Genomic DNA, 26,168 nt, shown 5'->3' with positions numbered 1-26,168 from the left:
CTCCGGAGGGTTCAGAAAACACTCGAACTCAAGTGTCTCCGTGAGGCTCCAAGGGAAACGAGGCTTCCGGCCTCTGACTTCCTAGGTCGCTGGGAAAATCCGGTGACCGCTCAGCCCACACCCAACCTGCGGGCGCTGGCGGGAGAGCGTCGCCCGGCCGGTTGACGGGAGCGTAGGAGGTTCCCAGCTCCCCAGGAAGCCACGCCCCCTATCGCGCCTGTCCTGGGGCGGGGCCTGTGGGGGCCCGCCTGGCCCTTTAAGGCTGACCCAGCCCTGCCCAAAGTCCCGGACGCTCCGGGGGAGGGGAGCGGTCACGTGGGCCACGGGCGGCTCGACTGGGCTCTGAGCGCTCGCGGCCCGGGGCTTCCGAGACCGCTGCCCCTGCCCCTTACCGGCGCCGCCGCCAGGAGTACTGCCACCAGGTACTCCCTCATCGGGCCCTTTCCGCCCCCTGCTCCCGAGAGCTCACGGCCATTCCAAGCTGGGCCACTTTTCCTCTTAATAGGTGCCGCCCTCTGCCGCACGTCAGTGTTCTCAGGCAGTTGCCTTTCTACTGACAGCCCTGTCTGCGGCCCACTGCCTAGTTTGGCTCAGCCCCCTTCCCCCGACACGCCCCCCACTCCACCCCCCCAACCTGGGGAGAGTTGGAGAGTCTGGGTGGGACTCATTCTTCGCTTTTCACCCAGGTGGCCCTGGACGCGCCAGGCTGGGTGCACCTCTGAGCGCCCCGTGGGGGCCATGGATGAAGAGACAGCAGAGGAACAGGGGGTCCCTGCGCCCCCGCCAGATGCATCCTGCGGACCTGGCTTTCCGGGCGCTCCAGATCTCGGGGGGCGGTGGGAGCCCAAGAAGTACGCAGTGACTGATGACTACCAATTGTCCAAACAAGTGCTGGGTCTGGGTGTGAACGGCAAGGTGCTGGAGTGTTTCCACCTGCGCACTGGGCAGAAGTGTGCCCTGAAGGTCAGTGACCCTCTTTGCCACGTGGGTGCCCAGGAGGGCCCAACAGCAGCGGTCTGCGGGTTGCAAGATCTGTCCTGTGCCTCTGCTAAGCTTTTCATGTTCTGCTTCATGCTTCATCTTCATAATCCCTTATAAGGGTAGGCTCCTGGTCCTTCCTCCTTTATAGATGGGGAAACCAAGGCTTAACCTAGTTAAGCTTGCTTCCCAGGAGCAAGAGGTGGAGTCAGAATGGTTAGCGCCTGCTCTACCTGGAAGAGAAGGAGTGGCTTGCAGTCAGGCCCAAGGAAGGAGGCCCTCACTCAATTTGGCTGCCTTTCCCTGGAAGCTCTTTTGACTAGAATGGGTCTTTCTTTACACCTGAAGATGAGTGTCTGGACTTGGACTGGAGCTACTTTCTCCTTGGTTCCTTCCTATATGGGCTGGAATGTTGGGAGCCTTGCTGGATGGTGGGCGAGGCTGATCCATCTTACCCACGGAACAGGAGGCTGCTGCTGGCTCTGAGTCTCCCACCTCATGTTCAAAGTAGCAGACCCTGTTTCAGGCATCACCCTCTCTGGTTCCTGGGCAGAGAGCAGACTAGTCATATACCCCTGTCATGTCACAGGCTCCCTGGAGACCTAAACTGAAACCTTTCTAATACAGGTGGAATCCAGGGGGTTGGAGGGGGGCTGATCCAGCCACATAGTTCTGGTTTAAGCCACATAGTTCTAAGCCCAAGACCACAGCCCATATCCAGAATCCCTTGAATCTATCATTGCTGGGAACTTTACTCAGCTGCAGCTTGTACCAATGGCTACCAGAGTGGGTAGAACATGGCAAGAAGAGTGACTCTTGGAGGTTAGAGTATAACAAAGAATCTTCCCATTTTATAGAGATTGTAATTACGATCCTGAGTGTGAATTCCTACAGATACGGTTCTAATCTCTGGCCTGCGGTTGTCACCTCCATGACCTTAGACTAGACCCTAGACTCATGAGAACAGGTTCTACTCCTTTTCAGGGGGATAGATGAGGGGTTGGTGTGAACTTGGAAAAAGATGTTATTTGTACAGTAATTGGAACAAGGACTGCTGCAGGCCTGGAAAGGCTGCAGGATTTACTTAGGGCCCAGGGCCAGCAAGTATCTGAGCAGGAACCTGGGCCTTTGTCTTTCTCAAGGGCATTAGAGCTCATAGAAGAGGTTATTTACCTATGGTGGTCTCAGAGATGATCCTGAGGATGGGTACAGCAGGGGCTCAAGGCTGGGCAGGTGAGGCTCAGTCTCAGCATAGCTTCCTTACCTGCTAACCCCTTAGTGGGAGGGGAGGTCTTTTGGAGCCCCAGATAGGACAATCTGAGTCATTCAAGGAAAAGGTGGCTTTTTTGATTAGGGATAGGGGGGTGGGATAAAGGAAATAGAAGTGAGACTCATCACTTCTCCCTCAGCATCATTTTAGCTTTTTCTACTGTACTAGGTCCAGGGTGATGGGCAGCTGAAGCCAGAGACCTCTTCTTAATGCCAGTTTTTTGGCCTTGCTAGCTCTTACCAGCCCCGTGTTGCTTTAGAGGCCACGATAAAGGCAACAATGGAGTGGGAGGCCAGAGTCTGTGGGCCTGGGCAGCCCTAGCTTAAAGTAGGGCTGGGCTTAGGCCCTTCGCCATAGGTGCAGTGTCTGACAAGTGACTTGGGGGAACTGCAGATCGCAACAACTCCCGGAGCGCCTCCTCTCGAATCCAGGGCCTCAATGCCTTCTTTGTTCTAGACTGGGAACTAGTCCTAGAACAGATTCTCTACTGTTCCTCATTAGACCTTAAGGGTGAACATGGCAATGACTACTGACTTGGGACTTTCCAGACCTGGCTCTAAGAGAACAAGGATTAGATGTGGCCCCACCCCAACGCCTTCTTGTCTTTGCCCATTTCTCTGTCAGGAAGGTCAACACTTGGGGACCATAGCACATAGGTCTGGGTTCAGGTAGCTCAGCTAGTCCACTTGTTGGAGTCAGCCGTCTTTCTGCTAGCTTGCTCCCCAATTGCCCCAGGTCAGCTTAGGTAGAGGCCCTGAGTTCTCTTTCCTGACCTGCACCCTAGGTCCCCAGCTGGCCTGCCCTCATCTCGTAGCCTGGACTTGCTCAGGTCATCACTGCCCTTTTTGGTGGCCCACGCTGCCCTGGCCTTACTCCATGCCCTTCCTCTCAGTTCTCTTGCCCAAGATGGCAGATACTGCTTAGCATGAAACTGGGAATGCAGCAGACACTCATAAAACAAGAAGAGCTGCGGTCACTTGTAGCTATTGTTCCTGCAGGGGGACCCTAAAGGAGCAGTCTTCTTTTGAGGGAGCAGGCCTCTTCCTTTCCTTCAACCTCTTGCCCACCGACTTGGTCCATCTTGGCCTTGTTCACACTCAGCAGCTCCCTCCCGAGGCTGGTTCCTGCCACCTGTGGAGCCATTCCACTTTGCATTCCACCTCAGCTCTGGCTGCTGCCCCCTTGGGGGGAATTGCACTGTCTGCCAAGTATGGGGGTGCCTAACTCCCAGGCCTAACTGGCTGATTGACACCCTTCAGCTTCATTCAAACTGGACACCTATAGACCTGTCTCCTACCAGTCACCCCACCCTTATGGGGGGGGGGATGGTGTAGCAAAGGCCAGGATCCCCTCCCCTCATGTCTGCCGTCAGCACACTTGTGACCCTAGGCTCACTGGCAGGCAGACATGACCATGGCACTTAGATAAATAAAAACAATAAAAGCCTTAAGGAGATGGGAGTGTTTTGCATGTGGCTGGAGAGGTAGTTGTCTTTCTCCCCTGCTCTCTGGACTTCAGAGACTGAGGGTCCTTCCCCCTGACCCCGGGCTCCCAGTGGCTCCTTTTCTTTTTAGTCAAGGCACGGGAACTGGTAGGGTACTGTATCCATGCCCAGGAGATTCCTGCTTTGCTGTCTGGGCAGGGCTGGCCTGTCAGAGCTGGTGCTGTGAGCTGGCTTTGAAGTTGGGTGGGGCCACCATGTAGGCCAGGGACTTTCTCATTTGGCAATGGCCATCCCCTCACTCCTCTCCAGACCTGTCAGATGATCCTCTAGAAAATGCATTGTGGAGTTTGCAGAGTGGGTTATTTTGAGAGGTTTCACACCCTGGCCAGCTGGCCTTGCTCACAGCTTTAGAAGCTGTCTTCCTGGCCTACTGTCAGGATCCCCTCTGCTGGGACTTCCAGTTTCTTTTCCCATCTCACCCAGAAACATAGCAGCTCTCCAGGCTGTGAGCCCTGGTGTTACGGATTCTAATACTCTCATAAGTCGCTAGCTCTCTGGCAGGTCCTGTCCGCAGCACACAGCGTGAGCAGTCTTACCTCACTGCTGTTACTGTGCAAACGCTGATGTTCAGAAAGTCTCAAATGAGACTTGCCCAAGGTGCATAACCAGGGCCCCATGGAAGGGCTAGAATATGAACCTGGGCGGTTTGATGCCTGAGTCTTAGTCCTCATGCCTCATGCAAATCCTTGGAGTTGTGAGAGGGTCTTTAGACTTGGTCTCTGGAAGGATATTGGCGTTGTCAGGCCTCGAGTGAAACTGCTGCTGTTTGCTCCCTCTGCCCCGCTCGCCTCACTGTACACGAGTCTATTCCTGTGGACAGACGGGAGGTGCCACTAGGCCAGCACACAAGGACTGTGATGACTGTGGGGCCACCTCAGAAAAGTTGTGTGGTTTGCCCCAAGCCTTTGACCCTCAGAAAAGCCCAATCTAGCTGAATCCAGAGTCCACAGGCAGGAAGTCAGGCTGGCAAGTAGGCAAGAAGAAACTGTATCTGGGTTGGGGCAGGGGAAGCTTCCTGACAGAGACTGGCAGTTTTGATCCCATCCTCTAGGCTGAAGGATGTGGAGGACGAAGGAGAGCAGAGGGTGGGTGTGGCCAGCTGGTGTGGAGAGCTCAGACTTGCTTTGGAGCATGACTTCCTGACTCACAGGCCCTGGCTGATCTCAGTGGGGCCCTGGCTGATCTCAGTGAGGTCGTGGCTGATCACGGTGGGGCCCTGGCTGATCTCGGTGAGGCCCTGGCTGATCCCGTGGAGCCCTGGCTGATCCCGGTGGGGCCCTGGCTGATCTCAGTGGGGCTGGTGCCCAGACCCGGACAAATGCTAGAAGACCATGGAGAGATGGGAGGATTCTGGAGGAAGAGACCTTTGTGGAGGGCATTGAAGGACAAGGAGAAAAAAAAAATCAATGGTGACTCTCCTCTGTTTGCCCACAGCTAAGATTTATACGTCACCCCAGAAGCCTCCATCTATCTTCCATACCTTCTCTCACTAGGTGGGCAAAAATTCTCCCTCCTTCCCCCAGAGCTTTCTTTCATGGCATCACCAGGGCCCCATGGATCACTATTGTTGGGGGTGTTGTGGGCTTCTAGGATCCCTGGGCTGTCATTATTCAGTTCAGGCTGTGGGGGAAGGGTCTAGTCTCCATGACAACCGAGTTCTGTTGTATCTCTGCTGAGGTTTGCACTGGAAAAGATGTTTTCCTACTTGGCTCCCTCATCTTCCTCTCCAGGGCTTCCGTGGGCTAGCACCCTTTAGAGCAGCTCTGGCTCTGCAGCCCCCAGGCCTCCCTTGCTCCCAGCCTGTCGACTGGCTGCCGTGTGTCTGAAGGTGATGGCCACCAGACAAGGACTGAATATGGCAGTCATCCCGAGGCCAGGGGCATTCCCAGCACACCTGTGCCATCAGGGTAAGGGTGCTGTGGGTAGCAAGGTCTTCCTGGGTGGGTGAGCCCGCTCCTTTCGGGGCAGTGAGACCATGGCTCCCACGACTCCCATGTATTCCCAGGAGAACACTGGTTCTACTGCTGTTGCTTCCATTTGTTCTATGAAATGTTCCTGCTTCTCTGCAGGTGACCTTGGACAAAAGGCAGTTTCAGAATTTTTTGCAAAACCATTGTTATTGCAGTGTGTTTTGAGCTCTGGGTTTGAACATATGATGGGGGGCGATTCAGCTTTGGTGGCCATAATTATTGCTATGTTCCTGCTCTGAGGTAGCACGGGCCAGCAGGTGCATTCAGGGGGTGGAATTTTCATTTAGGATGGTCTGGGTGCCTTTTTGTTTTGGTGGCGCATTATTGGACTTGATGAGGACCAGTGCCTGGACTCCCCCTATACTTGGGAAGCCAGCCCCTGACTGGGAGGCACAGGAACTCTGGGGTCTGGGCTGCTCCTTCTGCCTCTTTGAAACTGAGTGGATTAGGTCCTGTGCAATTGTGATTAAAATCTTGCTGTGGGGGACCAGAGGAGGTTTCTCTTAGAGCTGGAGTATGAGGCCTCTGTTGGGGGTAACAAGGCGCTTAGGAAGCCTTTTCTAGGAAGCCTTTTCAGCACAGGACAGGCTGGAGACAGAGAACGTTGATTGTGTGTGGGGCAGGGTTGGGGGGGAGGGAATTAGGGTTGACTTTCCTTTGCACATGGGCTGTCTTTGCTGCTTTCCCATCGTGTGCTTTGTCTTCTCTGCCTCCTGGTTCCTCTCATTTTTCTTTCCTAGCTGTTTTAGCTGCTGTCACTCCATCCTCTGTCCTGCGGGTCTTGTCACTCAATATCTACCTCATGGGTTTCAGGCTTGGCTGGGCCCTTTCTCTGCAGCCTGGCAGGCTGAGGGCAGGTGGGTAACATTGGGGAGCTGGTCAGGTGCTGGGGGCTCATCCTAGTCACCTTGCAAGCCCCCACCCCTCGGTAGAGTGGGGATAGGACAGGAAGGAGAAATGCTTGACTAAACCTATGCCACTCATTGTCCCCTCTCGCCGGCAGCCTTGACCACGTGCAGGTGGCCTTGGCAGCCAGAGCAGTGGTGTGGGGAGCATTTGGGCACACCGTAATCTGAGGAGTCCCCTGTGGGGTATGGCTGCTGCCCCTGCTCTCCTTTTATGACTCGGTGGTCTGAGAATTTTGCTTGGGACACAGTGCAGGGCCAGGAGCTCTATGACTCCCAAGGGGTCCCTGGCTGAGGTTGGGAAGACATGAGGCTATGGTCTGACCTGGGCTACCACCACAGAGCCAGCCGGAAAAGCCCGTGGAAGAGCTGGGAGGGCTGAAGACGAAAGGTACAACTGGCTTCCATCTTACAAAGGGCAAAACTGCCTGGGCGCAGCCCCTGCTAGTTGGGTGAGCACCCCAGAGCAGCTGACTCTGTCCTGTATCCTGCTCTTGATCCTCTCACCTCAGGGAAACTCAGAGGCTATTTTCAGAGGTGTCAGGGGCCTGAGCTTGGTCAACCACACCCATCATCCCATTCTTAAGGGTTCAGTCTTTATGAGAGACTCATAGCTTGTTCTGGAGCTGTCCCCCAGTATTAACAAGCGACTGGCTGCTGTGTTTCCATCCTCTCCGCCAGGCAGTGGTGGGGCATGGGTGGGGGGCACAGAGGTCAGGGGATGAAAATAAGAGTACCCACTTTTCTTTGGGTGCTTCCTGTGTGCCAAGCACAAACACAGCAGACTTTAGAAGTAGATTTTATAACTCCACGTCATGAATGGAGAGACTGTAGTTCAGAAAAGCAGAGCAACTCACGCAGGGTCACGCAGCAGGGACTTGTCCAGGCTGGGCTGGAACCTTTGCTCATCTGGCAGTCAACTCTCAGCCAGCCCTCCCTGTGTGCCAGCCTCAGCCTGGTCCCTCTACCAGACCACAGTATGACTATCTGTAAGGTGGGAGCTGGGCCCTCGGCTTGACAAGAGCCCCTCTGGTGTCATTTGATGGGCAGTGGCTATAGGCAGTGCCAGGGAAGCAGGCAGGAGGTGGAGCCCACCTTACCTCCTGCTGGGACTGCTGTTATTAGTAGGGGGTATGGAGGGTGCCCCAAGATGCCTCACCTAAGCTAGCAGTAGGTGGTATTGCGAGGGGAGCACCTGAGAACACCTATGGTCTGTGTTCTCCTCAGGGCAGGAGCTCTGGGGTTATGACTCAGGTCTAAAGATCCTCTGCACTGTCCTCTGCGGACCAGCTAGATCTTTGAGTCAGGCTGAACCTGCGGTGTCTTCATCCTAGGAAGGTCTAAGAGTGGTGATGAGTCACTGCAGCCCATTTCTGCAGCAGGGATATCCCTCAGTGCTGCCAGGCTGCCAGCCTGGTCTCCCACAGGGCTGGGCTTTCTTCCCCTTCCCTATGTCTAGACTCCGGGACATGATCAGCAATCAGGAGAGCTTCCCAGGCGCTAGCTGGGTCTTGAAATCTTGGGAGTCCTTTAATTGAACATGATCAAGACAGGAAGCCGGGCCTGGGGCCAAGGGCCAGCGGGGCTGGGTAGCCAGTGCCCCTGCCTCCCCCAGGAGAAGCCTGAGTAGGATGGTGGCTGCCTGCACACACCTAGGCCTGTGTGGGAAGCTGCAGGGACAGGGATGCAGGCAAAGGAAGTGGGAGAGGTGTGGAGAGATAACATGTTGGCTTCGGGAAGAGCAAGTCTTTGGGTGTGGAAAGGGATGGGGTCAGAAGGCCCCCGGGGGTCTCTGTACCTTGCCTGTGGGGCCGGTCCAGTCCATCCCCACTTCTTTTTTTCTGTGTCATCTGTGTGACATTTCCTTCGGGGGAGCAAAACCAGCTGTCATTCTTCTCAGAGGTAGGTGTTCAGTCCCCTCTCCCCAGCACTGGCCAGAGGCATGGCCTGACTTGGGGCTTAGCAGGGGCCTCTGGGGCCTGGTTCCTTGGCCTGGTCACCCCTACTTAGGAAGGGAGGCCACTGCCTTCTGAACCCCTGTGCTGGCTATGCAGGTATCACTGTGTGTGATACTTGACTCCATGGCTGAGGTTTGTCTCTTCATGAGCAGGGATCATCAAGAAGACATTATTTCTGACCCAGGATGTGGGGCCAGGCTCTGGGGAGAAGTGGCTGGGTCTCCCCACTTGGTTTCCCCTGGCTGATGTTGCCAGAATAAGCCATTCCAGGCCCTGTGACTGCAGATACAAGAGACTAAGGCGCTATCGGCATATCCCCTCTATCTAGAAGCCAACAGGTCTGAGTTGAAGTCTTGAAGCCCACGATCCAGCTGTGTGACTTGGGGCAGGATACTAATATTCTAAGAATCAGTTTCACACAGCTAAAAAGAGGATGCTGGTTCTTCTCGGGTGAGCACCATTTGAGGTGGTGTCTCCTCCAGCCTTGTGTCCAGCATAGCACTGACCAGGTACCGGGGGAGAGAAGAGGGTAGGAGCACTGACTTGCTCCATCAGTCCTGAGCATCCAGCTGTGGGCTAAGCATTTGGGGTCAGTGACAGCATGTGAGCTGACCTCCCTGGGACTTAGGAAGAGAGGGAAATGGACAGGATGACCTGGAGGGCAGGATCTGGTCTGAACTTAATGAAGTGAGCTCTCTGGCATGAGGCCAACTAATCCATAGCTGTAAAATTGGTTCCATTAGCTCCTTTAATGAGCTACTAAAGCTGGGAAAATGAGTGTGTGAGAGAATAATGGCACAAGTCTGAGGCTCTAATTTGAAACTGTGGCTAAGAAGTTACATTTGACACTACCGGTAGCTCTTCAAATAGCACCAGCCCCCTTGCAGGGAGAGGGAGGTTAGAGGCAGGCAGAGGATTCTGGCTGTAAAAGGAAGATACAGAGGCCTGAAAAAGGAAATTCCTGCTTCTGAACCCTGGGCTTGAGATGGGTTTGTAACTTCCCTTCCCTGCCATCTGCTCTCAGGCTGAGGTTCTGTCCTCTGCCCTGTGTGGGCACAACAGCCAGCAAGTCACCCCAGCTGGCTTGGGGCCAGGGGGAAAAATGTTAACAACCCTCATTGGTGCCAAGTGTGAGGCAGGAGTGGTCTCGACAACTGACTAATATGAATCCTGCTTTTCCAGTAATGGCTCATAAAATGAGAAGCCATGTTCCCCAAGGGGAAATAACCCCAAATAACCACTTAGCTGGGAGCCAGACAGGATCTTAGATATCCTGAGTTGAAAATTCCAGTCAAGTATTGGGAGTATGGCAGGTTCCAGGTACCCATAGCCTCCCTCTGTCAAGCATAAGCGTTCCCCAAGACAGATTAAAGAATGAATTGCAGGCCTGGGTTTTCCTCTAGCCCTGTTCAGTCCTGCCTGAGTGTGTGCACTGCAGTTTCATCCATGGCCCAGAAATGCTGCCCTTGGGTATTCCAGTCTGCCCGGTGCCTGAAGCTGGGACGAGACCCCCAAGAAGGCAGAAAAGGTGTCGGGGACACACCATTTCTTCACACCTCTTCTCTCCATCCCCTGGCATGGAACAAAGCTAGAACCCCAAGAAAGTAAAGGACCTGGTAATACGTATCTTGGTGTGCCGAGGTTAGTGCCTTGCGGGCGCCTCAGTCTTTGTGGGGGACCCAAATGAAATATGTGTGCTGATTCTTTCTGTAGCTTTTGTGACATTATTGTTGAAGATATTGCCAGAACGTCAGATTTTCCTGATGCTAAGTCTCTTTAGGGTTTGGCCTTGGAAGAATTTCAATCCATAACTATGCTTCTCTCCATGGGTGGTCAAAAGCAGCAAAACCTACCTGGCATCCTAATTTGCTAAGACTTCTAAGAAGCTCAGAATTGAAATTTGTACTCAATCATAGCTATGCACTTAGTTGGTTTTCTAGTACATTTTATTTTTCTCTTCATTCTAAAGAGAATCTGACTTTTTTTGGGGGGCTTCTACCATATTTTAGAATGATAAAATTCCAGAAATTCCCTTATCAGTGATCAGGGCATATGGGAATAATGGGTCCTGTGGTGGCCCATGGGGTAAAAAAGGTATTGGGGGTATCACTGTCCTTCAAGAGCTTCTCTTTATTTCAGGGCTGTCAGGCTGTGGGTTTAGTGAAATCCACAGTTGATGGTCCTTAATTTGCTACTGCCTCACTGATGGGAAAGATAACAAACCAGCTCCCTTCCCCGGAAGGAGTGGGTGTTCCGGCACAGTCCACAGAGTAGGTTGGCTGGGGCTGCAGATTAATTGACTGGGAATGTAGAAGTTGGAGGGCAGAGGAGGGGGTTGGCTTGTGGGTCTGGATAGATCACCCTCCCTGGGCTGGGAATTGATTAGAGAAGGGTGTTGGGACAGGTCCCAAGGCTGTCTTTCTGTCAACATCAATATCCCAGCTCCGTTCGATGCTCTAAGAAGGCAGAGAACTGTCTTTTTATAGCTCTGGGCAAAAGCTGCTGGAGTCTCTGTGGGAGAGGAGGTTTGTCACCTGTCTGGGCAAGACTGTCACTGGTTGATTGTGGCAACAAGACCCCTAGTCTTTCTTGGGTTCCTCTCTGTGCCCTTCAGAGAAATAGAAAACACTAGATGAACAAATGAATGGGTCCTACTCTCCGTTGATTCAGAGGCATATTGCAGGGGCCCTCCCTGGTGGTGCAACAGGTTAAAGTGCAGCACTATGAAGCTATCTGCAGCCACTACAGCATGAGTTCAATTTCTGGCCAGGGAAGTGACCCACATGGCATGGCAGACCTCTCCTGCCCTGCCCCATTGCTCCTCTCATCAGTGCATTTCAGTACATCTATCTGCCTGTTCTGCTCTCTGGTGAGTCCTCTCACCCCCCCTCCACCCCCTCCACCTATGGCCTGTACCCCAGTTCTTGTAACCATAAATAAATCTTTAAAACAAAGGCAACATTGCAGAGGCTGGAGACACAGGCACACCCATGGTTAAAACCCTCACCCCCATATTCCCTACACCATCACACCCGTGCATGCAGCCCTCTGCATACAGGCACCGTGTTCCCATGTACACACACTCTGTCCCCCCACACGCATACCCCTCTCTTGCACACACCCATACACTTATGCATACATTTATTTCAGAACAAGTTTCCCGAGTCTTGTGCAAGCAGTGGCTTTGACCTGCCCTGCTCCAACTTCGGGCCACCCCCTCCTCTCATTTCCCTCAGGGAGGGGTTGTCTGGGTGTTCTCTGTCATGTTCTGTTCTCCTTCTGTTCTGCCTTGCCATACTCCTAGCCGGGTGCCCCAGGGCAATGACCTCATCCTCCTGGATCCTCTCTGGCCTCAATCTGTAAATCAGGGCTGCTGGTCCCCACCCTGCTTGCCTCACAGGGTGGCACCAGTATTCCCATGAGATAAGGGAAAGGAGAATGTTTTGTAAACTGCAAATTGTTTTTCAAATAGGCAAGTGCTGCTGTTGTTTTCCCAGTTCTTGAACTCAAAAATTCCGGGCCCTCCCTGGTGGTGCAGCGGGTTAAAGCCCAGCACTGAGAATCTGAGGCCGCTTCCGAATGAGTTCGATTCCCGCCTGCCCCGGAGGTGACCACATGGCGTGGCAGACCTCTCCTGACCCGCCCGCTGCTCCCCTCAGCAGTGTACTTCGTCCATCTGCCTGTTCTGCTCCCACTCTGTCTCTGGTGAATCCTCTCACCCTCCGCATCTCTGGCCTGTACCCCAGTTCTGTATGAATAAATAAATCTTAAAAAAAAAAAATTCCTCCACCTTCATGTAAGTCCTGTCATGGGTGGGAAGGGCCCAGAGTGGAGGTAGGGAGACAGTCAGGCCAGTTCTGGGGCTCCCATTTCACCCGGTGATGCTGGAGGGGTGCAGGCAGGTGTGTGTCTGGGACATGAACCCTAATCTCCTCTACCTTTGCTGGGGTCTGTTGTCCGATGGTGTTGGCAGGGGTCTCAGCCATCTGGGTTGGGGTGGGTAAGAAGAATGAGGGGAGAGGTGGAAACCACTTCATCAAAGCCTGAGGTCAGAGCAGTGTTATTTGTTCAGTGAAATGTTGTCATTCGATGCCTGTTCAACTCTAGTGGGGCCCACACCACCCACAAGAGCCAGGTTTCAATTCACGAGTGATGGGGGAAGGGCACTTCTCAGGCAGAAGCTAGAACTTTGGCCCATCCTCCTGGATCCTCTCAGGCCTCAATCTGCAAATTGAGACCCCTGAGGACAGGAGGGTTGTCTAGGGGATGTAGGGTGGGCATGAGGCAAGGCTAGGGGTTTCAGGTCAGCTGGGCCTGGGGACCAGGACACCAGGTGACTCCATAAGGCTCAGGCATTTGGAGGGGGGCTCTTGGAGACCCAGGGTTGTTTCATGTGGGAAGTGATGTGGGAATATGGCTATAGTATGTACTTTGCAAAGATCCCCTGTCCAGAGGTTCCCTCACCACTCCTCTTAATCTAGCCTAAACCCTACAGCTTAACAATGAGAAAACAGAAGTCCAGCGAGACAAAGGCCTGGCCCCAGGTCATAGTGAGAACAGGAGCATAACCCAGGCCCCTGGTCTCCTATCGCATTCCTAGTCCCATGCTGGGATGATGGGGATGTCTTTTAAGAAGGATATTTGCTATCCTGTACCTGCACGAGTGAAGCCAACTCGTAGCAGTGGCCTTGTGTCAAGATGGACACCTGGAGGAGGAGGTAAAGCCTGGTTTTCTAGAGGCTGGGTGAGTTATACACGGGCAGCAGGTTTTCTAGGGTGTCGTATCTCTCACCGGGTGAGTCCTCCTTAGGATCCTCCTTAGTTTAATCTTATTCTGTATTTCTGATGGGTTGTGAGGGTTTCTTCCTCTTACCCCACTTTACAGAGTTGTTCATTAAATATATAAATACCATCTTAGCCAGTGTGCCAGACCCCACGCCCCAGTGCTGAGACCTAGACCTGCCCTGCCGAGCCCGCAGTCTGATGAGGGAGGCAGCGAGGCGATGGCCTGGACTAGGGAACAGTGGCCTGATGGGGGACCAGCCAGTTCCCTCCCTCCCCCCACCATGTCTCAGCTAAAGAATGGTGATAATGAATTCCTTTCTTCCTAATATTTATAAAGTGCTCAGAACAGAGCCAGGCACATGGAAAGTACAATATCTATAAGTGTGTGTTTGCTTAAAGAGTTATCAAAGGAACGAGCTAATTGCAGGTTGTGAGCAAGCGCTGTAGGGGAGGGGAAAGGGTGATGACGTGGGAGCTTTCTGGGAAGCTGGAAGTGTTTTCTGTGTTGATGGGGGTGTGGGTCACAGGCGTGTGTACAGTAGTCAAAGCTCATTACACTGGACTCTTGAGACCTGTGCAGTTGGCAGTCTGTAAAGCTTTCACCAGTGAGCATGGCATATAGAGAAGGAAAAATACAGGGTCACAGGGGAACAGGGAACCACTGAGGACCTTTTTAGAAAGGGTGGGCAGGGACCCCTTTAGAGGCGGTGACATTGAAGGGACCTCTGGAAGGTAAGACTGGTTTTGGAGAAGAAGGATGCGCAAACTGAGGCTCTCAGGGATTTGCGGCCATGTTCAAGGTCAACTTGGGAGCTAAGAGTGGTATCTTGGCAACTGAGTCTGAGTGGCATGAGGTCGGGACTTTGCCCCTGTGAACAGCTCTCGGCCTGCAGCTGCGTCTGCCTCAGGCCCGTGCACTCAGAGAAGGGCTGTTGTACTCGTGTGGGGAATGGGTTGCTGAGCATGGACTGAGCATGGTGGGAGGCACTAAGGGGCTCCATCTTGGGCAGCTCCACTGCTCCTCCACCTAAGCCAAACCCAGAGTGCTGGCCAGGCCACGAGGCCATCTTCCTCCTCCTCGCCCTCCTATACCACCTCCTTCCAGCCCTATGCCCATCTGCCCATCCTTTATGTTCAGGGGCACAATGTTTACTGCTAGACCCCAGCTGGCCAGGTTAACCTGACCTGCTTCTGCCCTCAAGCAAGTGGTTTCCAGTCTCACAAGAGGTGCATAGGTCAAAGCAATTGGGGAAGTGCTGGGAGGGAAGTCTTCCAGAGAAGGAGACATCGGATCCAAGTCCAGAATGTTCCTCAAAAGGAGGTGACCCAATAGAGGAGACAGAGGAAGAGTGAAGACTTGAGAGAGTGAAGCCTGCTGGGGACCAGAGTACATCAGACTGGTCAGAACAAAGAGTTTTGGGCCAGGGTAGCAGGAAATGAGGTGGGAGAGCAGGGCAAGCCCCGGATGCCAGCGGAGGGGTGCCTTTTATCTGGAGAAGGGTAGGGGTAGGATTTAGACTGGCAGGGGCACAGGTGAAGAAAGCCAGAGAGACAGAGGTGGCTGAGACCCCACCAAAAGCCTTCCAGCGGTGTGGTCTTGGGACTTTGTGAGCAAGGACTTTAGTGTAATGTTAAAAGCTGGAGCGGGGCCAAGTGAGGAAGGCATTTAGGAGCCAGCCCAGGGTCCCCAACGGACATGATCAGGTCAGACTAGGGAAGAACAGAGGTTGGGGGGTTAAGAAAAAAGGGTGCAAAGAAGACAGAGCAGGAAGGGAGAGTGGTGTATCTTGGGTGCTGCAGCTGAAGACTGGGCTCCCCCTGGCTAGAGACACTTAAGGACACATGGGGACCAGCTGGCATGGTGAGTGAGGGAAATGAGCCTCTCTGCCCCCAGCACTGAGAGCAAAATGCGTGGGCACTGAGGAGTGTTTGAAGAGGCCAAGGCAGCAGGAGTGAGGGACCCATGGTCTCTAGGCTGGGGGTGTATGTGTACAGCAGCTCCACGCACTTGCAGTCCAGACAGGGTAAGGGAGCAGGGCCCCGAGCTGATGAAGGGGCCTGTGCAGCTCTGCACTACCAGGCCAGGGTTGTTGTGGCCCCAGCGCTCCCGAGGGGGAGGATCAGCACCCAGGCGGCCATGGGCAGCCTGCCACCTTCCTCTCCCCTCCCTGAGATAGCGCCCTGCCCCACATCACCTTTGCCTGGTGAGCTCGCCCTGGAGCCTGCCCTGCGCAGTGCCCTGGCTGTCCCCACCTTCAGAGGAGGAAGCAAGGGCAGTGGCCAGGGCTGCCCAGGTGCTGCAGCTGCCCAGCAGGCTGGGGCAGATCTGAAGCTCCAATCTGGGCATCAACTCTGCTCCCTCCTCGGCCATGCTCAACTGGGAAACAAATGTGGTGGGGCCTCCGGTGAGCAGCTCTGTGGGGGCTGGTTTGTCCCGGCTCCCCCCCCCCCCCCCCCCCCCCCGCCTCTGAGCACCCCCATGCTGGCTTCTCTTCCTCCTACTCCACCTCGCAGCTGGCCTGCTGCAGCGCTTGCTCATTTCCTATGATTGGCCTTATATTTGGCAGCTGTAGCCCAGGGCTGAGTTAGACCTGAGCAAGGAGCCTGACGCCCGCCTCCCTGATGCCGGCTTTGCTGTGATGCATCCTGTGGGGATGACTCTCTTATTACTCCATTTTACAGAGCTGTGGGCTGTGGCTTGGTGCTGTGAATATTTGCCTGCGGTCAGACCACGTCATAGAAGGAATTCAGTCTCAGACCAAAATCATACCACGCTGGCTATCACCTCTCCCACTCCTTCCGACCCCAGACGATTTCCGGGTCCACGCCCCTCATGCTCTGGTCTCTAGGGTCTAGCTGGTCACCTTGGGGCAGTCAGCGAAGGCGGCAGTGCCATCCCAGCCCCACACAGCAGCTCCGGGGAAGCTGCAAAATCCCTTGTAAGCTGGGGACTGACTGGGTGGTCGTGACCAAGCATCTCATTTTAGAAGAGGTTTTCTTGGTGGTGACAGTTTTATTTCTGTACCCACTCGTAGACAAGGTGAAGTTTTAATTACCCTCACTTCTGCAGGAGGAGTATGGTGTTGACTCCCTCCACTCTGGGCCTGGTTCCTTGAGGGGATGGACTGGCAGACTCAGCCCTCAGCACCTTACAGGAAGCTTTCCTTTATGTTCCAGCAATCTCCTGGTCATGCTGAGGGCTGCAGGGCGCCCTTTCCTCTCCCACCCTTCCTCCTGCACCCTCTACTTTGTTTCACAAGAGGCGCAGGTTGAGGCCCACAGGGCAGGCCTGCTCTGTGCCATGTGCCACCCATGTACACTTCCCATCCTGTTTGCCACTGTATTGCCCCATTGTAAAAATGAGGCTTGAGGGATGTGTGGCCCCTGAACTGGGTCCCGCAGCTGGTGTGTCATTTAACTGCAAAACCCACATAATTTCTACCTCCTATGCTGCCTCCAAGAAGGGAGGTCAGGCTTCCTGGCCTGAGTCCCTCTCTTGGAGTCTCCCTGAGCCACCAGCCAGACTGCCTGAAGGTGATGTGCTATCAGGTCTGAGCATTACCGGCCACAAGGCTGGGAGGCCTGGACTTGAATCCATCCTGCCCCTTTCTAAGCTGCGTGACCTTGGGTCCAGCATAGACCTCTCTGAGCTTAACTGTCCTTGTCTGCAAAGAGGCACCATCTGGGTGTCTGCTGGGGAAGTTGGCTGTGATCCTGACACTGTCTGTGCTCACTCTCCTCAGCTCCTGTATGACAGTCCTAAGGCCCGGCAGGAGGTGGACCACCACTGGCAGGCCTCGGGCGGCCCCCACATTGTGCGCATCCTGGACGTGTATGAGAACATGCACCATGGCAAGCGCTGTCTCCTCATCATCATGGAATGGTAGGCTGAGCCACCGGCCTCGGCACCTCAGGAAGACTGCTGTGCCCACCAGCCCCTCGCCTCTCTTCTGGGCCCTCCCTCTTCTTGAGTTAGCTGCTCAGGAGGCTCCCGGCCCCTGAATGGAGCGGAGGGGGCAGCTGCCAGTCCTGCCCATGGAGTACATCGCCACAAGGGTGAAGGAAACTTCAGGGGCTCTGATATGGCTTCCCAGGGCATGAGTTCTGCCCTGGGAGGAGGGATTGAATGGGCTGCCAGTGAATGTGGGGGAGAGGAATTAAAGGGAGAGTAGGACGTCATAGTTCCCTTGGCTTCTCCTTCCTACCCACTCGTGTCCTGTGGTCCCTCTGGATGCTGAGTGACCAGGGCTTAGAACCAGCAGCCTTCTCCACCTGCATGGCTCAGCCCTAATATTCCTCAGACTCTGGGCCCTGGGCCTAGACCTCCTGCCCCTCCATGTCTGTCAGGTAGCCAGCGCTTGAGTCAGATTTCAGGGACAGACCCTGGCTCTGCCGCTCAGTAGCTGTGGGACCTTGGGCAGCTGCTAGTCTCTGAATCTCTATAATTCACATGTAAAATGTAGCTCTTACTGTAGCTTTCACCCTGCGCTTAGCTCTTTTCTACATGTTCTTTGCTGTTCTGTGAGGTTACTGTCATAATCCCTGTTTTATGAAATAGGAAACTGAGCTTCAGGGAGGGGAGTTGCAGTCCGACGGCGTGTGGCAACATATACAAAACGGTTGTCCAGGGCACAGCACACAGTAGATACTCAGAAAACTGGCCATATTGATGATGTTGATGATGTTTCCCACATTTTGGGAAACTGAGACTTGATGGGGTTGCAGCTGTCCAAGCCTCAGCCAGGTGGAAACAGTGTCAGCCAGAACACAGGAGCTCCCTGGCAAAGATCTGAGCTCCCACCCTTCTTAGTTCTAAGAGTTCAGTTCAGCGCAATCAAACCCACAGCCCACCATACCACAGGTTCTGCAGAGGGAGGGTGACAGTGACTGTTCCCGGGGGGAAAACAGTTGGGCCTGAGACCTGGGCCCATGATTTGGGGCAAGGCGAGTTGATGCCTGTTTCCTCCCAACTTATTCACCTTCTCTTACAGCATGGAAGGTGGTGAATTGTTCAGCAGGATTCAAGAGCGTGGTGACCAGGCTTTCACGGAGAGAGGTATGTTCCTGCTCCTGGACTATTGCAAGGATTTGGGCTGGTATGGATGGACCATACTAAATGAGGCCCTGCGCCTCTCTGTGCCTCAGTCTACCCAAAACAAGAGTGGGATATCCATCCTCCAAGGGGTTCTGTGAGTTTGTGAAAGCTTCTTGGAAATGGACTCGCCTTGGCCTTGAGGTAGAGGTCTGTTGGAGCCAACCAGCCTCTGAGCTGGTGGGATGTAGCCTAGTCCCGAGGAAAGAGAGCCAGGTGAAGTAGAGGCATCCCCAAAAGAAGCTAGGGTGATTGGGGTGGGGGTATGGCATGCAGCTCCTGGGTGGGAGGAGGGCTGTAACTGTGCTGTAATGGCCCAAGGGGGATGAGAGCTTGAGAGCCATCTGACCTTTGACTGGCATCCCTGACCTCCTCTGTCTGTGCAGAAGCTGCAGAGATCATGCGGGATATTGGTACGGCTATCCAGTTCTTGCACAGCCAGAACATTGCCCACCGAGATGTCAAGGTGAGGCTCCAGGATCCGGTTTGTGGGGGTTGGAGACGAAGTTCCTTGGTTGACATTCAAGCCTTTGTCCTCTGGTCCAGCCTGTTCTTCGCCTCTTCTCCCGTGGAGAAGCATACTTACCCTGCTGTAGTCTCATTTTTTTCAAGCATAGTGTGATTCCAATAGCAGTAAGAATGACTGAGCACTTATGCCAAGCCAGTAGGACCTGACTAGCATCTCATTTAATCCTCATCCAGCCCTGTGGCACTTTAGATGGGAAAGTGAGGCCATGCCGTTGTATGGGATTCATTCATTTGTTTATTCATCAAGATCTTTGGTGAGCATGCAGTGTTCCTGGCCTTAGGAAAGGTGTGCCTGACATGCTGGAGCAGCTGTGAAATAACAGCCTGGTCACAATAGGAGTAGCCTGCCTAACATCCTCATTTAAAGGGGAGAAGCCACTTGCTGGGCACTGCAGGAAGGAGCGGAGGTAGTCCCAGTTTCTGATCTCGCTTACCCCGTTAGTAGATAAACTTGAGCGATGTTTTGGAGTCTCAGCTTTCCAAATTCCTACCCAGGAAGGACATCAGGATCAGATGGATGAAATGTAAACCGAGATAGCCCATGTAACATTCATGCACACATGTGTGCCCACCCATGTCTGCACATACATGCTGGTCACCGTCACAGCAGCAGCTGCAACTCCCGGGCCTCTGTCCAGACCCAGTGCTTGGCCCCACCCCCCACTTTACTTCCCTCCTTATTTCTTCTAGCGCTGGCCAGAGGGAATACTGAAGGTCCAGCGGCTACAGCAGGTCCTTCTTCTGGATGAGTACCACCAAGTCATATAGTTACCCTCTGATTCCAGATACAAGTGCAGCTGCAGCACACTCACCTCTGAACCTTGCTTTATTTTGGCCCTCGCCTCCTTTTACCTAAGGGGAGAAAACTGCTTTTTTCAAAGGCGATGCCCTCCTGTAGACTAAACCTGCTTCCCTGTTTTCATTCCAAGCCAAAGTCAAACCATCTCAAATAGAACCTGGGGAATACCTTTCACTGACATCAAATCAGAACTCATCCAATACCCCATGCTTCCACCTCAGCATGTTTGAGGGCTCCCTCCTACTGTTCTCCATGGGCCTAAATAAACAGATGGTTAAAAGCCAACTTCAGGATCACCTCCACTATGCTGACCTCCCCTCTGCTTCAGGCCTCAGTGCCCAGTGCTCCTCCCCCAGGAAGGATTACCCCTGCATGGCTCTGGAGCCTACACAGAAGGGCCTTCCCTTTGGGCATCGTCAGGTTGGGCTATTCTGCTGGCTCATTCTGTTGGCGACTGACTCATGAGCTGCCTTCCCCCAGAACCCTCATTTTGGCTTTTCATGACATCACCAGCTCTGCTCAGGAGGTCCTGCCCCTGGCTCTCTGTGGCGCTTGGTTATTCACAGCCTCGGCTGAACATCTGCTTTACTTTCTCCTCTGCAAATGGAGATGTGACCTCCGTGCCACCTTGATCTTCTCCAGTTTAGCCAAGGCTCAGGTCTTTTTAATGAGATGGCTCCTGCTTCTCTTGCATTAGACTGAAGGAGGGAGGAAGCCTGGCTGAAGATCACCTTGGGGTTCAGCCTCCACCTGGCACTTAACTCCAGATGATGCTTTCTCTTCCTGATCCAGCCTGAAAACCTGCTGTACACATCAAAGGAGAGAGATGCAGTGCTGAAACTCACTGACTTTGGTTTTGCCAAGGAGACTACCCAGAATGCTCTACGGACACCCTGCTATACTCCCTATTATGTGGGTGAGTCCTTGGGACGTGGTTTGTACCTCCCTACCCACATCAGCTGTGGTGTAGGGCAGCTGGTGAACTGCAGAAATCAAAGGGTTAAAGCCCAGTAAGGAAGGAGGTGGAGAATTCTGTCTGAATGCAGGCAGTGACGTGGGGGTGGGGGGGAGTGCACAGAGGCTGCAAAAATATTCTCCCAATCTCAAGCTTCTGCTTTTGAAAATAGATCCAGGAAAATTCTGACTGTGGCCTCTGAGCTGAATGACATCACAGCAGCTCTAAATATATACGTGATAAAAGGCTGCCATCAGCTTGGGACAGAGCCCAACCGTGGTTGTTTTTCTCTAGTTTTTAATCTTCCTGGGATTCATATTCAGAAAGTGGGCAGGTCCTTCCACCTACATTAGAGGGATACAGGGCGCCAGCCTCCTGCCTGTGGGAGGGGGTCCCTTAGGCCAGGGCACAGGTGAGACCCAGGGATATACACACACACAGGCTTCCTGGAAAAATTCCCCTGTGAGTTCCCGGTGAATGGGCAGCTCCCAGAAAGTATCTCTGGAGAGCAGGGTGATAACTCACTTGACTGAGGGCTTCTCACCCTATGAGAGGCCTTCGGAGAAAGCTCATTAAGGGGTGGGAAGTCCCCAGAAAGCTGAACTGGCACACTGTTTATCAGGATGTATTTTGCAGTAATTTAAGTGCAGGATCTTCTGGCTACCTATCTTATTGCACAGACTGAAAGACCAGAGCCTTATGGGGTGGTAGCCAAGCCAACAGTGAAATCCAGAGCCCTACTCCAACCTCTCTGTCTCCATGACCTATGCATTCAGGCAGGCAAGGAACCCAGGGCAGCGGGTGAGCTGAGACCCTCTTGCCTGTGGCAAGACCCTAACAAACCCTGGGCTGGCTTTCTCCTTCACTAAGGCTGAAGCCTGAAGGATCCAGGGAATTAGCATTTCTTAATTCAGACTAAAAGCGGGTGTTTTTTTTTTTTTTTTCCTTGCTGGAAGTTGTTTTTCCTCCCTTAACTTCACACACATGCTCCTTCCCTGAAGGTGCTAGACACCAGTCTGCTTGCCCCACCCCCAACCTGGGCACCTCTCCCCGTCTTGCCCAGGCTTCAGGTTTCCACCTGGGCTCAAAGACCCTTGGGGCTGAGAATCTTCTTGTGCCCTCTGCCCTGGTAGCCCCTGAGGTCCTAGGTCCAGAGAAGTATGACAAGTCATGTGACATGTGGTCCCTGGGCGTCATCATGTACATCCTGTGAGTACCACCACCCCTGCTCCCTGCACCCCTCACCCTCTACTATGTACCCCCAGTGCCACTTCTTAGCCCTACATTGCTTGGTGAGGGACTTAAGCGGGCTACTACTCTTGCAGGCTGCCCTTCCTTTTTGGTCAAGGGACACCCTTCCTCAGGCTGCTTGAAGGCCTCCCATGCCTAGGGCCTGTGCCCCGGAGTCCAGAGATCTGGCTGCCAATCAGGGACTGGGGTGGAGAAGGGGCCCACCCTAACACTGCCCCCACACCTGTGCCAAATCACCTCCCCCCTTCCCCAGCCTATGCGGCTTCCCACCCTTCTACTCCAACACGGGCCAGGCCATCTCCCCGGGGATGAAGAAGAGGATCCGCCTGGGCCAGTATGGCTTCCCCAAACCTGAGTGGTCGGAGGTGTCTGAGGATGGTGAGTGAACCTTTCCACCTTAGCTTGCTCCACCTGGCCTCCTGCCTTCATTCTGGGGATGCTGTGCTGGTGTTAACCACCTGCTGGTGTTAGCCACCCCAGGCCAGTCACCTCACCTTTTCCACCTTAGTCTCTGCAAGTGGGTACAAAACTTGCCTCCTCCAAGCTCCCGCTGATGCCTGTGGCTCAGTCATCCTTTCCCTTTTTGGGACCACAAGCAAGTCTGCCCTGTACAGTACTGCCAGCTGTTTAACACTTGCTGGCTTAAAACAAGTAGCTGGCTCACTGTTTCTGTGAGTTAGGAATTCGGGAGCACATGTGGCATCTACCTGCATGGAGCATGTGGTCTGTGGGGAGAGGTGGGGAGACTGCTCTGGGGATCTCTGCCACCTCACCGCTCCCCGTCTTCCCCAGCCAAGCAGCTGATTCGCCTCCTGCTGAAGACAGACCCCACAGAGAGGCTGACCATCACACAGTTCATGAACCATCCCTGGATCAACGTGAGTGCCTCCTTGTGCCACAGCAGCCAGGGTGGTGAGCCGGCACACGCTGCCAGCAGGACGGGGTTGCTCTGGAGGTTCGGGCATGGGCGTCAGATGTGTGGTGGTGCCGCATCTGCAGCTTCAGCCTGAGTATTCCACTGCTCCAGACAGACGCCTTCAGTTTCAGCTGAAGCTAGACGAAAGGGCTCTGGTTGGGGGAGCCAGTCTTGTGCCAGCTTCTAACCTCTGGCTTGGGCTCCTCGCAGCAATCCATGGTGGTGCCACAGACCCCGCTCCACACGGCCCGAGTGCTGCAGGAGGACAAAGACCACTGGGATGAAGTCAAGGTGGGTGGATTTGGCCTCAGTTTTCCAGGGGGGGTTTGGAAAAAGGGACTCCCTTACAGAGCTGCAGCTCTAGGGTGATGGCTACCCAGACCCTCCCCCCACTGGAGCACAGGGGTGGGTGACTGCACTAACAGCTGTACCACGGTGCTCAGCGCTCTGGGCCACCCTATCCCCTTCAGGGTGAGGCGCCCCAGTGAAGGAGTCTTGGGTCAGGGGCTCAGTGGAAGGGCTTTGGTGATAAAGCCCTTCTGTACCAACATTTACAAGGGTGATCCGCCTGGCTTTAGACTCAGGAGGGGCCAGGTTTGAGCATTAGGGTAGCCTCTGGGGCACCTGGGGCATGATCTTCAGGCCCTAGTGCCTAGTGTCTTCCAGCAGGTGGTGTCCCCTGCAGAGCCTGTGATTCTGAGCAGGTGACATTGCTGCTTGCTTCTGTGTAGCCCCTTTCTGTACTGAGGACTATCTCAGCAAGGGCCAGTGCAGGCACACAGGAGGTGCTGGGCAGCAGAGGTCACTGCCACTGCAGACGTTGTTAGGGGCTGCCCAGGCAGGAGGGTGGCCCTTGAGGTCAGTACTGCCTGGTCACCTCCCGCACTCTCTGTCCCCAGGAGGAGATGACCAGTGCCCTGGCAACCATGAGGGTGGATTACGACCAGGTGAAGATCAAGGACCTGAAGACCTCCAACAACCGACTCCTCAACAAGCGGAGAAAGAAGCAGGCGGGCAGCTCCTTGGCCTCACAGGGCTGCAACAACCAGTAGCTCAGGGGACTCTGGAGACCTTCTCCGCCTGGGGGAGCCCTGAATGCACTGAGCCTTGAGCCAGCGGGCAGAGTCATTTTTTAAACAAAATGTTTATTTTCTTGTGTTTTAAATTCGTCGCTTTGAGCTTCAGGATGGGGGACCCTGACTTCAGGCCTCTTTTAGAGTCTTGGCCGGTGAAGCCCGAGCCTGGGGGCCAACGAGTGCCTGCTGCAGTGACAGCACCTTTGGCCAGAGTAACAGCTACATCCGCACTGGGGCATGGCCTTGGCTTTCTAGGCCGCTGGGAATTGTGTCTGGGCTTCCTTCCTTCTATGAAGCCCCCCTTCCACTCCCACCCCATAGGGTGGGCAGATGAGTTTGGCCTTGAGAAAGGTTTTTGGCCTTTGGTTGCCATGGTGACCAGGGATGTTGCTATCTATGAATGCTTAGTGAGTGAGTGAGCGAGGGAGGGAGAAGAGCAATTGAGGGTGCCTCTGTGCTCTTCAGGAGGCTTCGCCCTCATCTGGCTTGTGCTTCGTAAGTCCTTGGCCTTCCTGAGACCATAAGGTCCAGTCTTCCTGCAACCCCATCCCACAGGACCCTGGGAGCTTTCGCTTCAGTCCTGGGCCCAATCATCCTGTTACTAGCCCTTACCCAGAGTGGTCTCATCTCAACTGAGGGTGGAAGGTATTTTTAACCCTTTTCTACTTTGGAAATGTCACTGTGATAAAAAGCCAGTACAATTCTGCCCCCACCTGCTTATTGGATCCTGGGCAGGAGAGCCCTAATGGTTCATCCTCCAGCCTGGTTAAGGCAGGGGATGTCTCTTGGTCTTTTTTTTTTTTTTTTTAATGTAGGTGGTGGGGGCAGGGTTAAGCATGTCCTCATTAATCAGGGATCTCTTTCTGTACTCCAGGTCAGACCCGAGGTGGGGGAGGGCTGCTGAGTGGTGCTTAGAAGGTCTGGTGCTGGCTTCAGCCTGAATCGGAGCAGAGAGGGTCACCGTCTCACTGGGCTGGGCTTAAGTATCCCTACACTTAGGGTAGCCTTAGGGTGCTGAGGGCCTGGTATGGGCCTGACAAGTGCCTAACACCCAGTCTGGTTCTCCGTGCCTGGCACCTCACTGGCCGGGGAATCCTAGGCTACAGCAGATAGGACAACATTACTGGGTTTTACCTCCAGATATTAATAAACACCGTGTTGGCATTTTCCTCTGCTTCTTGGGTTTCTGTTTGTCTCCATGAGGGGGTAAAAGTGACCCAACGGCAGCTGTGCATACCCACCAGTGACTTCACCCCTGCTGGAGAGCGTGCTCCAGGCTTACCAAACGTGCCAGGCTGACTCCAGGTGTGGAAAGGTCAGAGGAACCAAGGGGTGGCAGCTGCCCCATGCCCCCAGCTCTGCCTCCTCAGTGCACTGTGTGTGTGACACCCACCCACGCCCCGCGTGCGCCAGCGCCTGCCCACAGTGGCCACCCCCAGCTGCTTGCCAGCCTGCTGAAGGGCGGGCAGAGCGCCTGCTGCAGCGCTGAGCTATTTTCAGAAGCTGCCAGATTTCATTTGGCAGCAAGAATGTCGGGGAGGGGCGGGGGCGGGACGCTGGAAGCTGTCTTTTGACTACTCCAGCAACAGAGCACCCTCAGCCCTCGGGAGCCCTTGCGGCAGCCCTGAGGGGGGCCCTGACTGTACTGCATTCCCTCAGCTCCCATCTCAAAACCTCCATTTTCCAAAAGCTCTTCGGGCACCCTCAGAGCCCCCTCCTCATCCCCTTCCCCTGGGGCATGGGGGGTGTGGAGCTGTTTGGAGACTGGGACTGGCAAGCTCTCCTGAGATGTGTGCTGCGCCCTAGCCCAGCTTCCCACTTCAGTTTCCCTAACTGCATGGTGCGAGTGACACCATTAGAGTCATGTGGGGGGTCTGGGAAGATGTGTGTGAAGTCCTTCTTGGGGTTCCTGGTGCTGGTGCCTAGCACTCCCTTGTTCTCCAGCATCTTTAGCTGTCAGGAAGGAGCCCGCCCTGAAGTTGCTCAAGGGAAAAACCATTCATCCTCAAACCTCTTCAGGACTTCCTACCAGAAAATCAGACCTTCTCCACCATGGGGTCTCATGCTACAGTGCCTGCTCTCCAGAGCAGTGTCATGTGGGACTTCATGGACCCTGCTTCCAGCCCTGGGCTGCAAGGAGAATGGCCTACCCTTCCAGAGGGCCCCTGGACACCCCCAAAG

General features: G+C 54.3%; 1 protein-coding gene across 1 annotated transcript; it reads left to right on the top strand.

Annotated features, from left to right (window-relative positions):
- The first annotated feature begins 309 nt into the window (after nucleotides 1-309).
- Nucleotides 310-25,156, top strand: MAPKAPK3 (mitogen-activated protein kinase-activated protein kinase 3). Its single transcript, XM_004676116.2, has 11 exons — nucleotides 310-422; nucleotides 687-963; nucleotides 17,114-17,253; nucleotides 18,362-18,426; nucleotides 18,849-18,928; nucleotides 20,582-20,705; nucleotides 21,878-21,953; nucleotides 22,249-22,373; nucleotides 22,788-22,873; nucleotides 23,122-23,202; nucleotides 23,811-25,156. Exons 2-11 carry the CDS (start codon nucleotides 739-741, stop codon nucleotides 23,961-23,963), a joined length of 1,155 nt encoding a protein of 384 aa, XP_004676173.1. The 5' UTR covers nucleotides 310-422; nucleotides 687-738; the 3' UTR covers nucleotides 23,964-25,156.
- The last annotated feature ends 1,012 nt before the right edge of the window (nucleotides 25,157-26,168 follow it).

Source organism: Condylura cristata, unplaced genomic scaffold (assembly GCF_000260355.1).
Source record: "Condylura cristata isolate star-nosed mole 26May11 unplaced genomic scaffold, ConCri1.0 scaffold00004, whole genome shotgun sequence".
In the NCBI taxonomy this organism is placed as follows: Eukaryota; Metazoa; Chordata; class Mammalia; order Eulipotyphla; family Talpidae; genus Condylura; species Condylura cristata.
Note: the sequence above shows the minus strand (reverse complement) of the source record. Positions and strands in the feature narration are given on the sequence as shown.

Bases quoted from the DNA above. Each gene is read 5' to 3' on its own strand.
- MAPKAPK3 (XM_004676116.2), top strand. From the start codon at position 739: ATGGATGAAGAGACAGCAGAGGAACAGGGGGTCCCTGCGCCCCCGCCA. The intron at 17,254-18,361 runs GTAGGCTGAGCC...CTTCTCTTACAG, and splicing joins CTCCTCATCATCATGGAATG to CATGGAAGGTGGTGAATTGT. The intron at 22,874-23,121 runs GTGAGTGCCTCC...GGCTCCTCGCAG, and splicing joins TGAACCATCCCTGGATCAAC to CAATCCATGGTGGTGCCACA.